This window comes from Mirounga angustirostris, unplaced genomic scaffold (assembly GCF_029215605.1).
Source record: "Mirounga angustirostris isolate CCGP_5_RB_7025 unplaced genomic scaffold, mMirAng1.0.hap1 SCAF_3, whole genome shotgun sequence".
Classification (NCBI taxonomy): Eukaryota; Metazoa; Chordata; class Mammalia; order Carnivora; family Phocidae; genus Mirounga; species Mirounga angustirostris.
The window spans coordinates 102444044-102459904 of NW_026991711.1; the positions used below are offsets into that span (position 1 = coordinate 102444044).

General features: G+C 36.1%; 1 protein-coding gene across 3 annotated transcripts in view; it reads left to right on the forward strand.

Moving 5' to 3' along the window:
• The window catches only part of RAB3GAP1 (RAB3 GTPase activating protein catalytic subunit 1), a 114873-nt gene that overhangs the window by 72135 nt on the left and 26877 nt on the right, over nucleotides 1-15861 (forward strand). For all 3 annotated transcript variants that reach the window (XR_010410123.1, XM_045868963.2, XM_064586453.1), the window contains exons 12-17: nucleotides 2284-2376; nucleotides 2833-3002; nucleotides 4904-4993; nucleotides 6739-6911; nucleotides 8136-8190; nucleotides 8437-8796. Coding sequence is in view for 2 of the 3 variants with exons in the window: in XM_045868963.2 (XP_045724919.1) it covers nucleotides 2284-2376; nucleotides 2833-3002; nucleotides 4904-4993; nucleotides 6739-6911; nucleotides 8136-8190; nucleotides 8437-8796 (941 nt within the window). In the remaining variant the exon portion in view is untranslated. The remainder of the gene's footprint in view (nucleotides 1-2283; nucleotides 2377-2832; nucleotides 3003-4903; nucleotides 4994-6738; nucleotides 6912-8135; nucleotides 8191-8436; nucleotides 8797-15861) is intronic.

Sequence of the window (15861 nt, forward strand, 5' to 3'; positions counted from 1 at the left end):
CTTTTGCCATCCTCTGGACTTGTGGTATGTGAGGGGAAGAACGAGCCCTTCTGTAGGGTTGTACCACATCTGCAAACCTATTTTCTGATAGAGGGAAAGAGGTGTAAAGGATCAAGTGAAATATCATAAATAGAAATACTTGAAAAAATGTTAATTTGCCTTTGGGATAATATTATTGTATCCCATATCTGGCATTTCTTTCTTTTATCATTTTTGTAGCTGTGTCTCTTTCATGAAGTCTTCTGAACCCATCTCCTCGATGTGTCTTTCCATCTTTTTCTCTCATATTTAGTACATATGAAGATATTTCATTTCTGTTTTTTTATATAAACCACCTTTATTCCATATAACCTGATATATTACCATTCAGCTAATGGAGTTACTATTTATTGATGACAGTAATGATGCATTTCTCTAAAATATTATTTTATTGGGTTCTTTAAAATTCATCACATGCTATTCATTAAATGCTAATTAGCACTTGCCATTTTTGCCAACTACATAATGGTGAATACAAAGATGTAGAAGGTAAAATTCCTGCCATTGGTGAATTTGTCTTGGGGTATTAGGGAGACAGTGGAGGGTTGGTATTAAGAGTTTTAGAATTTTTATTCTAAATCCTGGGTCTGCCAGTTTGAACAAGTTTTGTTAATTTCTTCAAGTCTCCGTAAAATAGAGACAATAGTATATACATAGAGTTATTGAGAGGATCAAATAAGATTATGTGTGTGTTTGTGTATCACATTTAATACACAGCCTTTTGTACAGTAAATGCTCAATAAATAGTTTCCCTTGTTAAATCATTGGATTATTAAATCATTAAATTTATTTACTGAATTGTTTCCTAGTTCCTTATTGTTTCTCATCCACTGACTTCTGTGGTAATTGTAGAGGACCTTAGAATTTAAAGTATTCTCATTTTAAGTTATTGTTCCATGATCCCACCCTACTCTTTGACTTTATGTGTTTATATGATGAGATTAAAGGATTATGTAGTCATATAATTAACTAGAGTCATATAGTTTATATGATTGAATTATAGGATTATCTTACTTTTCTAAAGAAGTCCAGAAAGTGTTCTAGATTTATTCAGAACTAGTTGATGAATTTAATATCTTGTATTGTCTGGTAGTTTTAGTACTGATGATTAGTTAAACTTTAATTCCTGTTAAACTTTAATTTTTTTGTACAAATGTCTCATTGCAGGTCTTCAGAAGATATCAAACCTTTTCCCCTTATAATAATGACAGGAAGTGTACCATTAATAATGCAGCTGAAGCTAAAATAACTTTATGCTACATGATTTCTTAATCCTCTAGAAACATATCTTCAGGTTTTTTGTTTTTGTTTTTGTGGTGAAAAAAATTAGATTTAGCCAGCTGGACTCAGTTTAGATGATCCCAATTTTGTTGGCAACATCCAAAGCATCATAGGAGCCAGTGAAACAAATGCCTTCTCTCCATCAGGCTTGACAAGGTATTGACCTTGGCCACCTCAGTGTCGTAGAGCTTCTTCACAGCCTGTTTGATCTGGTGCTTGTTGGCCTTGACATCCACAATGAACACAAGTGTGTTGTTGTCTTCATGGCTGACTCAGTAGTCAGGGGGGAACTTGATGATGGCATAGTGATCAAGCTTGTTTCTCCTGGGGGCGCTCTTCTGAGGATATTTGGGCTGCCTTCGGACACGCAGTGTCTGGGATCATCGGAACGTAGGCAATATGCAGATCTTTTTTTTTTTGTGACTGTGGACGCCTTTCAGCACCGCTTTCATGGCCTTCAAAGCTTTTGCTTCAGCTTCGTCTTTGGGAGGGGCAGGGGCTTCCTTCTTGACCTTTGGTACCATCTTCATGAAAGGACCAGAAGTTCTTTTTAATTTTAATTTTTTTTAATGAACTCAGAATTCTAGAAGGGTGGCAGTTAAGGTGGCACTTTGTGCATATAGTAATATTCTTGTTACTTCTACAATTCATTGAGAACAGATAATTATTTGTCTTCTTCAGGCACATAGTAAGTGATTAATATTACTAGGTACAGTTACTTTTCCTTTCATTCTAGAAGGGATTCTAAGGAAAAACTTTTTTAATATCTTGTGACATGGAGAGAAGGGAAGAACAAGGCTATCTTTGAAACAGGATTAATTTTTGTCTTGGGTGGAAAAACTGAATGGTTTCTTTTTCTACCAAATCTTTCTTATAGCTTTTGTGAAAAGACATGTACTTTAATTTGTAGGGCTGATTTCTTTTAGTTAAGTGTCAAATATGAGTAACATTTTTTCTATGTAGGTGATTTTGTCACTGAATTCTTTAAAATTTGCCGTCGAAAGGAGTCAACTGATGAAATTCTTGGACGATCCACATTTGAGGAAGAAGGGAGAGGTGACCTACTTTCCTTTTTTTTAAGTTACTTTCAGACATCTAACCCTTTTTCTTTGGCATTTTTCTAGTAACTTTTCATCTATTTTCACATTTGAATTAAGTTGGAAAAACAAGTTTTGATGGAGTAGACTGATACCATTTCTCTCCGGGCTTTACCCTGAGCTTAAAAATTAAGCACATTTAATAAGTTCTTTCTACCAAAACTGTAAGATATTTTGAAAAGCAGAGTTTTAGACGTTTCTTTAAAACTGCTGGAGAGAAATAATTTGTGTTACACCTTTGTCATTATGGACGCATATAAAGCTGAATATGTGTCTTAAAATTTTGTAATTCTGAGACCATATAATACCAGTGAAAATAGTGACTAAAATGTTTTATACAATCAACAGTTTATTCATCACTTTAACTTGCTAAGGTTGGTGATATAATTTCTGTTCGTTTCTATTCTTTTTATAGAAATTGCTGATATAACTCATGCTTTGTCAAAGTTGACAGAGCCAGCACCGGTTCCAATTCATAAATTATCAGTTTCAAATATGGTACACAGTGCAAAGAAGAAAATACGAAAACACAGAGGTGTAGAAGAGTCACCACTGAATAATGATGTCCTCAATACTATTCTCTTGGTAACTAAATGTATCTTTCTATGTCTGTATGTATACTCATTTCTTGGTAACTAAATATGGTATCTTTCTATGTCTGTATGTATACTCATTTATTCATTATCAACCAGTCCCTTCTATGTGGCAAGCACTGGATTGGGAATATAAAATGAGTAAAACGAAGTCTCCACATTCAGAGAATTCCCACTAGTTTAATGGGAAGAAGGAAGGTAAACTGTAGTTACAATACCGTGTTGCATGGAAGAAGTCTGGCAGTTTGGCTGTGAGAACACAGCAGAGGATGTGTCTGTCTCTATCTGGGCAGTGGGAATCAGGGAAGGTGTCATAAAGAAGGGCACTTGAGTTGCATCTTGAAGAGAAGGTTTTAGAAACAGATGAACAGTCCTGAAACACCGGGCTTCATCTTGCAGTTTAATATTTTAAGCAGAGGGTCAACATCAGAACTGGATTTTTGAAAGCTTCCTTTCACAAAAGTCTAAGGAAAGCTTTATAGTAAGTACTAGAAAGAGCTAAGATGTCTCCTAGGTATAGAGTGGTGGAACAGGCCCAGCCTGGGAACCACACACACCAGGGTTAATCCTGATTTTACTATATTATTTTGAGTAAGTCATTTAATTTCAGTTTTGTCATCTGTAAATGAGGCTAATGAAACCCTGTTAGATTGTTTGGAGGATGAAAGGACCATCTCTTAACACTGCCTGGCATATAATAGGCCTCTGGTAAAATGATAGCTGTTCTTACTATAATTGTAGGTATAGTCATATTTCTGGCAATTTGTGCATTAAGACAATCTTGGGAACAACCTTTGAATAGTGCAATGAAAAGAATACTGGACGTGGAAACTTGATGTTAATCTCATCCCAGCATTAATCTGAATAAAACTCTTAACCAGATTTTCAGCTTATGTATCTGAAAGAAGTGGGCAGTAATATTTACCTTACACAGTGGTTTTAGATTAGGATATTGTTTGCAAATGTACCTAGTAGTGGGGTTTGGTACAGAGTAGTTCCTCTAAATTTGAAAAAGTCTCCTGAGCACATTCTGTAATATGTGGCATAGTATGCATAGTAAAAGGAATCACAAGTCAGCAGTACAACACGTGCTTGGGAGGAACAGTGATAAAAGGACTGAAAATATATTTCTGCAGAAAAGGCCCCTTCTTTTTTTTTTAAGGAAGCTCTACGCTAGGGAGCCAAATGCAGGGCCTGAACCCACAACCCTGAGATCAAGACCTGGGCTGAGATCAAGAGTTAGATGCTTAACCGACTGAGCCACCCAGTGGCCCTGGGAAAGGCCCCTTCTTAACAATATATCCTTAGAGATTTTATTCTAGTTACCATATGCACTGATTATTTTTTTTTTTTTTTTTTTTTTTAACCATTCCTACATACACGTAAACAGAAACCACATGGAAAAAGATGAACTGGTCATTACAGGTTTAGACTGCTTCCGACTTTCTAGGGGTATCTTGTAAAGTTACCATCTTAAATATCATAGTCTTAATATTTCATATATGAAAACCTATGGACTGTATAACTTCATAGAGCCTCATGAATGTGTGCGTATTTAAATTTTTTCTCTTAGGTTTTGTCTAATACTTTTTTATAAATTTAATGACCATGGATCATAGTGAAGAGATTTTTCATTGTTTAGTCTACACAACCAGGTGGTTTTAAGAAAAATCTCTGATTTCTAAAATTGGCTTATCACTGAAACTATGTATTTTTAAAGAAAAACAGAAAATGTTTGATATGATGTAGAACCCACTGGCCAGTACAATAAGCACATTTCCATTGTTTTAATAGCAAAACCATAAAAAAATAAAATAGTGTTTATATGAGTTATGAATATCAACAAAGTAGGAAATTGGTTGAAATGTGGTTATTTTTATTTTTCTCCCTAAGTTCTTATTCCCTGATGCTGCTTCTGAGAAACCATTAGATGGAAGTTCTTCCACAGACAACAATAATCCTGTATCAGAGAGTGAAGATTATGTAAGTTGGAATTTAATATTAAAATATTTAAAATGCATTGAATTTCTAAGGGGTTGCTATATTGCTAGTTTAGTAGCATAAGGATCTTTTTATTTTTTAATTTTATTTTAAAAATATTTATTTATTTGAGAGAGAGAGAGCGGGCTCACACTCATGTGACCAGGGTGGGGGTGCGGGGGGCAGAGGGAGAGGGAGAGAGAATCCTCAGGCAGACTCCCTGCTGAGCACGGAGCCTGAGGCAGAGCTCTATCCCAGGTCATGACCTGTGTGGAAATCAAGAATTGGCCACTTTGGGGCACCTGGGTGGCTCAGTCGGTTAAGCATCTGCCTTTGGCTCAGGTCATGATCCCTGAGTCCTGGGATCGAGCCCCACATTGGGCTCCCTGTTCAGCGGGGAGCCTGCTTCACCCTCTTCCTCTGTCCCTTCCCCCTGCTTGTGCTCTCTTTCTCTCTCTCTCAAAAAAAAAAGAGTTGGCCACTTTACCGACTGAGCCACCCCAGGCACCCCAAGGATCTTTTAATTTTAAAAATCACCTTAGGAAAGCTTGAGTAGAGATCATGGCCTCCACTCAGATTATGATACATTGACCATACATATGTATTTTGGGTAGCAAGAACTTTTCTGGAAACAGTGAAAAAATAGGTATATTGTGCATGATTGTAGGATTTCCCTCATTTTAGACTTTTTATAAAATTATCAAATTGATGTTTTGCCATTGATTCTTCTCTGTATTTCAAAACCAGACAGTGAGTGGAACACTTTAATGAAGTAAAATGTGTAAAATGAAGCAAAATTTTCATGTGTTCCTTATCCAGGTCTTTAATAAATTGAGAAATGAGATGTTTAAATGACAGGCATAGAGATAAACTATTTTCAGTAGTTATTTTTGGGAAGTAGATTTCATGAAATGAGGAAAAGCAGAGGCTTTATATTTTCGGTTTATACAGTTCTGATTTTATGTTTCTGATTTTGATAATAAATCTATACTCATTTATAATTAAAAGATTTTTTTTTTTAAGATTTTATTTATTTATTTATTTGAGAGAGAGAGAATGAGAGACAGAGAGCATGAGAGGGAGGAGGGTCAGAGGGAGAAGCAGACTCCCTGCCGAGCAGGGAGCCCGATGCGGGACTCGATCCCGGGACTCCAGGATCATGACCTGAGCCGAAGGCAGTCGCTTAACCAACTGAGCCACCCAGGCGCCCTATAATTAAAAGATTTTTAAGGGGCTGTTGGGTGGCTCAGTTGGTTGAATGTCTGCTGTTGGCTCAGGTCATGATCCTGGGGTTCTGGGATGGAGCCCCACATCCGGCTCCCTGCTTAGCGGGGAGTCTGCTTCTCCCTCTCCTTCTGCTGTTCCCCTCCCCCGCATTCATGTTCTGCACACACACGCTCTGTCTCGTGTTCTCTCTCTCAAATAAATAAATATAATCTTAAAAAAAAAAAAAAGATTTTAAAAACAACATATTTGGAATATATCTTGAAGGTTCCACAGAGGAAATTGAAAGTTGTGACTTTAGCTTTTCTAAACTGTAGCATCAGTCTTTCGATCCTTGCAGAAATTTTGAAAACATGGGACTGCCTAAGAACAATTTAGGCAGTAATGTATTAAGTATTTGATAAAAGGTAGTTTGGTAGGATAGGTTAATTTTAGTATTAAAATATCTCCCCACACAGTTTTTGATTATACCTGCAAATATGTTGTTAACAAGTTTTGCTTTGTTTCTATTTTGTTAAATTCAGAATCTCTACAATCAGTTCAAATCTGCACCATCTGACAGTTTAACATACAAATTGGCTTTGTGTCTTTGTATGATCAATTTCTACCATGGAGGATTAAAAGGAGTGGCACATCTCTGGCAGGAATTTGTTCTTGAAATGCGTTTCAGATGGGAAAACAACTTTCTGATTCCAGGGTAAGAATTTGAATTTTCGTTTGTTAGCCTAATTAGTCTTTTGGCCCATTAATTCTCCTCTTCTAGGAAATCCACCCCAAGAAAGTGGTAAGAAACTGGACATGATTTATACTCAGCGGTGTTCATTGTAGCAAATTTATCATAGGGGAAAAAAGGTGAAGCAACCTCAGTACCAAACATAAAAGAATGGTGTAAATCATGATATATGTCTACAGTGGAAAGTTATGGATCTATTACAAGTTTTATTTTTTTCAAGAATCTCTAATAACATAGAAAATGATCGTAGTATTTGTAGTAAAGTAGAATACAGTGTTTTGTATACTAAGTGCTTTCAGTTTTGCTGATCTATATTTATAGAAATATAATTGGGAAGAAATAAAGCCAAATTTTAACAGTAGTTTTTCCCAATAAAAAATAAAAATATTTTTATTTCGTCCTTTATACATTTGTGTATTTTCTAAGCCTTCTGGAGTGAATATAAATTTTTATAGTTGAAGAGAAAACATTCTTAGAGTTCATAAGTTCAGGTACTCACTATTACCTATATTTGAGAGAATTTTGTGGAATTTATGTTGACATTTCACTTAATAAAGTGGAAGAGTTTAGTTACCATATATTTCAGTATCGCGTACGTTACTGCTCATCTACATATACTAAGGCAGAATTGTGATATGAGTAGTATAAATTGGTGATTGAGCCAAAAATATTTACTTCTATTTCATTTGCCAGTCTCTGCTTAGCTGGATTATCTCTTCGCTGATTCTTGGGAACTTAGTGGTTTAGAACTAGAGGCAGTTTAGGCTCCTCTTGGCAAAAGAGAGGTGGAAATCAATATTTTTTTTATATTGAGAATCCACTATAATAATTGAGAACTGAATATGTAACTAATCTGTTTTGTATGGTGTGAAATACTATATGGTAGCTACTCCCTGGGATAGATTTAGAGACATTTTTTCATTTTAAGTTTCTATTAACTTTGAGAACTATTAGTAGTTTGCTACTATGCTTTGAAAAATATATTTGCTGTTGGTGGACTAGGAGGATAAAATAAATTGTGATTTTTTTTTTTTTTTTAGTCTTTATTTGCTCCATCTCAGTTATCTTACCTATTGAAATCTAGTTTTGATTTCTTATCAAATGGCTAAAATTTACGGTAGCATAAGAAATTTGCATACCTGAAGCCATTTTACTAAAACTAACTTTTCCCACTGCTTTATTTGATAGATTAGCAAGTGGACCCCCAGATCTAAGATGTTGTTTACTACATCAGAAACTACAGGTAAAGATTTCCCAACGACAGTATCTAAATATGGTCTTAATTTAATTGGAGTTTATTCTAATACTAAATGTATTAATGGATTATAGGCTATTCTCATTGTGCTGCTGTAGGTTACTTGTAGTCACTGTTATTCACAATAGGGTCCAGGGACGGGGTGGAAAAGGCAAATTAAATATTGAAGAAGTGGATAGATTTTTATTTTACTGTAAATAACTTAAATATAAATGTTATTTCTGTTTTCTTAAGATGTTAAATTGTTGTATTGAAAGAAAGAAGGCCCGTGATGAGGGGAGAAAGACAAATACTTCAGATATGTATCCAGGGGATGCTGGAAGAGCTGGAGACCAGCTGGGGCCAGATAATCTAAAAGATATGGATAAGGAAAAGGGAGAGGTAGGAAAATCTTGGGATTCTTGGAGTGATAGTGAAGAAGAATTTTTTGAATGCCTAAGTGATACTGAAGAATTTAAGGGAAACGGACAAGAGAGTAGCAAGAAAGGAGGACCTAAGGAGATGACAAGCTTAAAACCAGAGGGACGATTATATCAGCATGGAAAACTCACACTGCTACATAATGGAGAACCTCTCTACATTCCAGTGACCCAGGTAGGATTCGGACTGGCTCTTTAAGCTTTATTTGTTTTTATTTTGTTGTTTATATCTTCATCCTAGTAGGAAATGTTTGCTTTGGGTAGGAGCAATTCTTTTTTTTTTTTTTTTTTTAAGATTTTATTTATTTATTTGAGAGAATGAGAGAGAGCAAGCACATGAGAAGGGGGAGGGTCAGAGGGAGAAGCAGACTCCCTGCCGAGCAGGGAGCCCGATGCGGGACTTGATCCAGGGACTCCAGGATCATGACCTGAGCCGAAGGCAGTCGCTTAACCAACTGAGCCACCCAGGCGCCCTGGGTAGGAGCAATTCTTTAAACAAATCTGTGTTCAAAGATCTAAGATTTCAAATCTAAATAAACTTTTGGGGCTTTCAGGTATTATCATTTCTGAAATTGAGAAATATTTTGAAGTTAGGGAAATAAGTAGTTCATCATGGTTAAGGTGATCTGTTACTTCTTAAAATGAGTGGTGGGTACACAGGTATTTAAGAAACAGAATCCAAATCAGTTGCTTTCTTATACACTAACAACGCAACTGTAGAAAGAGAAATTAGAGAAACGATTCCATTTACAATAGCACCAAAAACCATAAGATACCTCGGAATAAACCTAACCAAAGAGGTAAAGGATCTATACTCTAGGAACTACAAAACGCTCATGAAAGAAATTGAAGAAGACACAAAAAGATGGAAAAATATTCCATGCTCATGGATCGGAAGAATGAACATTGTTAAAATGTCTATGCTACCCAGAGCAATCTATACCTTCAGTGCCATCCCGATCAAAGTTTCAATGACATTTTTCAAAGTGCTGGAACAAACAATCCTCAAATTTGTATGGAATCAGAAAAGACCCCAAATCGCCAAGGAGATGTTGAAAAAGAAAAACAAAGCTGGGGGCATCACGTTGCCTGATTTCAAGCTATATTACAAAGCTGTGATCACCAAGACAGCATGGTACTGGCACAAAAACAGACATATAGACCAGTGGAAGAGAACAGAGAGCCCAGATATGGACCCTCAACTCTGTGGTCAAATAATCTTTGACAAAGCAGGAAAAAACACGCAATGGAAAAAAGACAGTCTCTTCAATAAATGGTGCTAGGAAAATTGGACAGCCACATGCAGAAGAATGAAACTCGACCATTCTCTAACACCATTCACAAAGATAAACTCAAAGTGGATGAAAGACCTCAATGTGAGACAGGAATCCATCAAAATCCTAGAGGAGAACATAGGCAGTAACCTCTTTGACATTGGCCACAGGAACTTCTTTCAAGATACATCCCCAAAGGCTAGTGAAACAAAAGCAAAAATGAACTTTTGGGACTTCATCAAGATAAAAAAGCTTTTGCACAGCAAAGGAAACAGTCAACAAAACAAAGAGGCAACCCACAGAATGGGAGAAGATATTTGCAAATGACACTACAGATAAAGGGCTGGTATCCAAGATCTATAAAGAACTTCTCCAACTCAACACCCAAAAAACTAATAAGTCAAAAAGTGGGCAGAAGATATGAAAAGACACTTCTCTGAAGAAGACATACAAATGGCTAACAGACACATGAAAAAATGTTCATCATCATTAGCCATCAGGGAAATCCAAATCAAAACCACATTGAGATACCACCTTACACCAGTTAGAATGGCAAAAATGGACAGGGAAAGAAACAACAAATGTTGGAGAGGTTGTGGAGAAAGGGAAACCTTCTTAACACTGTTGGTGGGAATGCAAGTTGGTATAGCCACTTTGGAAAACAGTGTGGAGGTTCCTCAAAAAGTTAAAAATAGAGCTACCCTATGACCCAGCAATTGCACTCCTGGGTACTTACCCCAAAGACACAGATGTAGTGAAAAGAAGGGCCATATGCACCCCAATGTTCATAGCAGCAATGTCCGCAAAAGCCAAACTGTGGAAAGAGCCGAGATGCCCTTCAGCAGACGAATGGATAAAGAAGATGTGGTCCATATATACAATGGAATATTATTCAGCCATCAGAAAGGATGACTACCCAACTTTTACATCAACATGGATGGGACTGAAGGAGATTATGCTAAGTGAAATAAGTCAAGCAGAGAAAGTCAATTATCATATGGTTTCACTTATTTGTGGAACATAAGGAATAGCATGGAGGACATTAGGAGAAGGAAGGGAAAAATGACGGGAGGGAAATCGGAGGGAGAGATGAACCATGAGGGACTGTGGACTCTGAGAAACAAACAGGGTTTTAGAAGGGAGGGAGGAGGGGGGATTGGTTAGCCCAGTGATGGTTATTAAGGAGGGCACGTACTGCATGGAGCACTGGGTGTTATACGAAAACAATCACTACATCAAAAACTAATGATGTATGGTGACTAACATAACATAATAAAATAAAAAAAAAAAATGGAGATTAAGTATCCGACTCTTGGTTTTGGCTCAGGTCCTGATTTCAGGGCCCTGATCTCAGGCTCCACCACTGAGCACAGAGTCTGCTTAAGACTTTCTCCCTCCTCCTCTGTTCTCCCCTCTGTGTGCTCTTTCTCTCTCTTTAAAATAAGGAAGAAAGGAAAGAAAGAAAGAAAGAGAGAGAGAGAGAGAAAGAAAGAAAGAAAGAAAGAAAGAAAGAAAGAAATATTTTTAAAAATACTATGTAAACGCCTCTTACAAAATGGTATCTTCTACTTGGTTTTCAGTATGTCTGTTGTTTCTTAAAAATAATCAGCCTGGGGCACCTGGGTGGCTCAGTCGTTAAGCGTCTGCCTTCAGCTTGGGTCATGATCCCAGGGTCCTGGGATCGAGCCCCACATCGGGCTCCCTGCTCTGCGGGAAGCCTGCTTCTCCCTCTCCCACCCCCCTTGCTTGTGTTCCCTCTCTTGCTGTGTCTCTCTCTGTCAAATAAATAAAATCTTAAAAAAAATATATATATAATAATCAGCTTAGGGGTGCCTGGGTGGCTCAGTCGGTTAAATGTCTGCCTTCGGCTCAGGTCATGATCCCAGGGTCCTGGGATTGAGCCCCGCATCGGGCTCCCTGCTCGGCGGGAGGCCTGCTTCTCCCTCTCCATTCCCCCTGCTTGTGTTCCCTCTCTCGCTGTGTCTCTCTGTCAAATAAATAAATAAAATCTTTAAAAAGAAAAAATTTTTTTCTGCCCCAGTGTAGTCTCCTGTGTTTTCTTCTGGAAGCTTCATTGTTTTACTTACTGCATTTATGTCTGTGACCCACCTCAAATTGACTGTGTTTGGTATGAGGAAAAGATTGTCTTTTCTCTGTAAGGACATATAATTATGTTCCAACACCATTATTCAGAGGAACTGCTTTTTCCCACACAATGGCAGTGGTGTCTTTGTTGTAAATCATATGATCGAATAAGTTTTCGTCTATTTCTAGACTATTTATTTTTTTATTTTATTTTATTTTTTTTTAAAGATTTTATTTAGTTTTTAGAGAGCGAGCGAGCGAGAAACAGCATGAGAGGGGACAGGGTCAGAGGAAGAAGCAGGCTCCCCGCTGAGCCGGGAGCCCGATGTGGGACTCGATCCCAGGACCCTGGGATCATGACCTGAGCCGAAGGCAGACGCTTAACCATCTGAGCCACCCAGGCGCCCTCTAGACTGTTTATTCTGTCCATTAGTCTCTTTGTCTATCCTTGTACCAGTAAGATACTATATTACTACAACTTACAGTCTTGCTGTCTTGTAGTATAAATCTAACTTTGTTCTTCAAGATTATCTTGGGTATTCATTGCATTTTTATGTAAATTTTAGAATTAGCTGGTCATTTTCCACATATAAAATAATCCTGCTGGGTTTTTAATCCATATTGCATTGAATTTATAAATTAATTTAAGGAGACTGGACATCTTAACAATTTCGAGTCCCATGACCGTGAAATACCTTTCATTTTATTTAAGATTTCTTTTATTTTCCCTTACCAGTGTTTTATAGTTTTCAATGTAGAGGTTTTGCATATCTTTTATTAGATTTAATTCATAGTTTTTGTAATTTCTTAAATGTTATAAATGGCATTTTAAAAATTCCATTGAAATTTTTTTTCCCTGATACATAGAAACAGTTGATTTTTTTATATGGACTTTGGATCTAGCAATCTTAGTACATTCACTTATTATTTCTAGCCGTTTGTAGATTATTTGGAGTTTTCTGTATACACAGTCATGTTGTCTGTTAATACAGACAATTTGCATTTTGATTTTCTAACCTTTATACTTTTTAATTCTTTTTCATACTTTATTGTACTGGACCACCAGTACAGTGTTGATTAGTGTATGGATACCTGCTCTTGCTCTCAATTTCAGGAGGAAAGCATATAATAATCATTGAGCATATCTGATGTTGATACCATTTATCATATTAAGGAAATTCTCTTCTATTCCGGGTTTTTGAGTTTTTATCACGAACAGGTGTTATATTTTATCAAATGCTTTTCTGCATATTGAGGTTATCATTAAGCTAATTGTGAATTTTAAGTGAAATAGCACATGATGAGTGAATACAGTGTCTAGTCCACAATAAGCACTCAGTTTTTAGCTTTTATTCTTCTGAGGACTTTTTCTTTTAAGACATAAGTGGCTAGTATTGCTTCTCAAGATGCAAGGATTTACTTAGAAGTTTGTAAGCAGTTTTTATATTTTGAAATGGGTTGATTAATTTTAATATTTATACAGTTGGATATTGGGATGTTTGCTTGATAATTTTAAGCATGGATTCTGTTCCATGTTTATACTGTTGGCAGGTGGCTATTATTTATAAGGTTAGTTTTTTTGTTTGACAGGCCTTATGCTTTTTGTTCATTATATCCTTTTAAAAGTAAATTATATTTTTTAGGTACTTCATTATTAAATTTTAATATTAGGACAGAATATTCTAATACTAAAAACCGAGTGTGTAGTTAATCTAATTTTGTCTTGGAGCATGCAGTTGGCATTGAGGTCTTGTGGTATAGACCTTGGTTTTGGAAACTACCAGAACTAGATTTATATTCTGGCACTACCACTATTAACAGTATTGCCAGTACAAGCTGTGTTTTCTTTCTGAGCCTTGTTTTGCTCTCTAATAAAAATAATAGGTTGGTTTGCATTTTTTAGAATTTTGTGTAAAGTTTTACTCATTTTTATTTTTGTGTGTATAGGAATTCTTTGAGCATAATTATTTTGAGATTCATACATACTGTTGTGTCTATCAATAGTTCATTCATTTTTATTGCTTAGTACTAGTGTTCCATTGCATGGATATACCAGTTTGTTTGTCCAGTCATTTTTTTTTTTTTTAAGATTTTTTTTTTTTTTCATTCATGAGAGACAGAGCGAGAGAGAAAGGCAGAGGGAGAAGCAGGCTCCCAAGGAGCAGGGAGCCCGATGCAGGACTCGATCCCAGGACCCTGAGATCATGACCTGAGCCGAAGGCAGACGCTTAACCATCTGAGCCACCCAGGCGCCCTGTCCATTCATTTTTTGATGGACATTCCAAAAATGATCATAAGGAAACTTGGAGGAGTGATGGATATATTCATTATCTCGATTTTGGTGATTGTTTCATGGATGTATACTCATCAGATGTTCCTTTTAAATTATTGTATGTCGATTATACTTCACAAAAGCAGTTAAAAAAGTTAAGTGGTTCTATGATCAGTGATTTACAGGAAGAAAAGGAAAGTATTTCTGTTCTAACATATCTCCAGTTTGAAAACCCTATCTATTTATTTGCTTAATAATCAAATATTAAATCCTTTAAAAGCCAAGAATAGTTTGTATTACTCTCGGTTGTTAAGGATTAAACCATGTATATTTAAAAGCATTTGGCATGTAAATATCCAGCAAAGGTTAATTTATTACATCTTTTCCCTTTCCAATTTTAATTAACAGTATTCCTTATTTTTAATGAGCTAGTTACATTATGTTGTCTTGGTTTGATTGGGTTAATGAAGAGTCCAAAAAAGTTATTCTGGAAGCTCAAGCATTATTTCTTTTCAAAAGGCTATACCCCCCTCATTCATTTTAGATGCTTCATTTTCTACATTCAGATTTATTATATAAATCTGGAATAATTTAAACTTATTTTTTTCTCAATATGCCTTCTATGTATTTAAAAATTCATTTTTATATCTTACATTTAGGCAAATCAGGGCAGATTTTTAGTCTATTTTACTGTCTTACTTAAAAGTTAATCTCACTTGAATTATAATCATTGTATATGTACTTACATAAAATGGTTGGAATTCAAAATGATCTCAGTTGAGACACTTAAAATTTCACACTTTAGAAGTTAGCTTAAAATGTGCCATTAATCAATTGCCCACTTCACACACACACAAATAAGACTTTATATAGATCCTTGCTTCATAAGAATTCAAGCACACTTTAGTATTTATTTCATGTAGACTTAGTTCAACCTAAAATTTATGGCTAGGAAAAGCTTGAAGACTTTACCTAATATTCTAGAGCCAGGGCTAGAAGAGAAACCTGTGGAGACTCTCTTGGAGCAAGAGTCCTTAACTAGTGGATTGAACCAAACTAGTAGTTCTCAAAGTCAGCATCAGATAGATGTCTGAGATTCTGCCTTCAGTTTGACACTTTGTAGTTTTGCCACTTGATTTTGGGTAGGTCACTTATCTCTGTACCTCAGTTTCACCAGTTGTAAAATGCTCTGACCTCCTCTCAATGATCACATGAGATCATGTATATGAGAAAGCTTTGAGCATATTTAGAAGTGGTAGATATGAAAGCGTATGGTCCTTGGGCTACTTGCTGCTTATGTTCCTCTTAATCATGTTCTTCTTTACTTATAGTTGGCCTGAGATTTCCAGGTGGGAGGGTTATCAGTATCTTTTCAACATCTTGTTCCTTTCTTGCCATCCTGAGATTTCAGGGCTGTAGGACAATGAAAAGTAGCTCCTTCCTAATGAAAAGACTGAAGGCTTCTGCTCTTGAGTACTGCTTCATTGGGGGTTCATATTATTTTTTTAATTTGTGGTATTTTGATATCAGTGGGAGGTTATAATTAAAACCTAACTATTTTGTCTCTAATTGCTAGCATTAATTGAGTATGTGCCAGGATTTTTTCTTC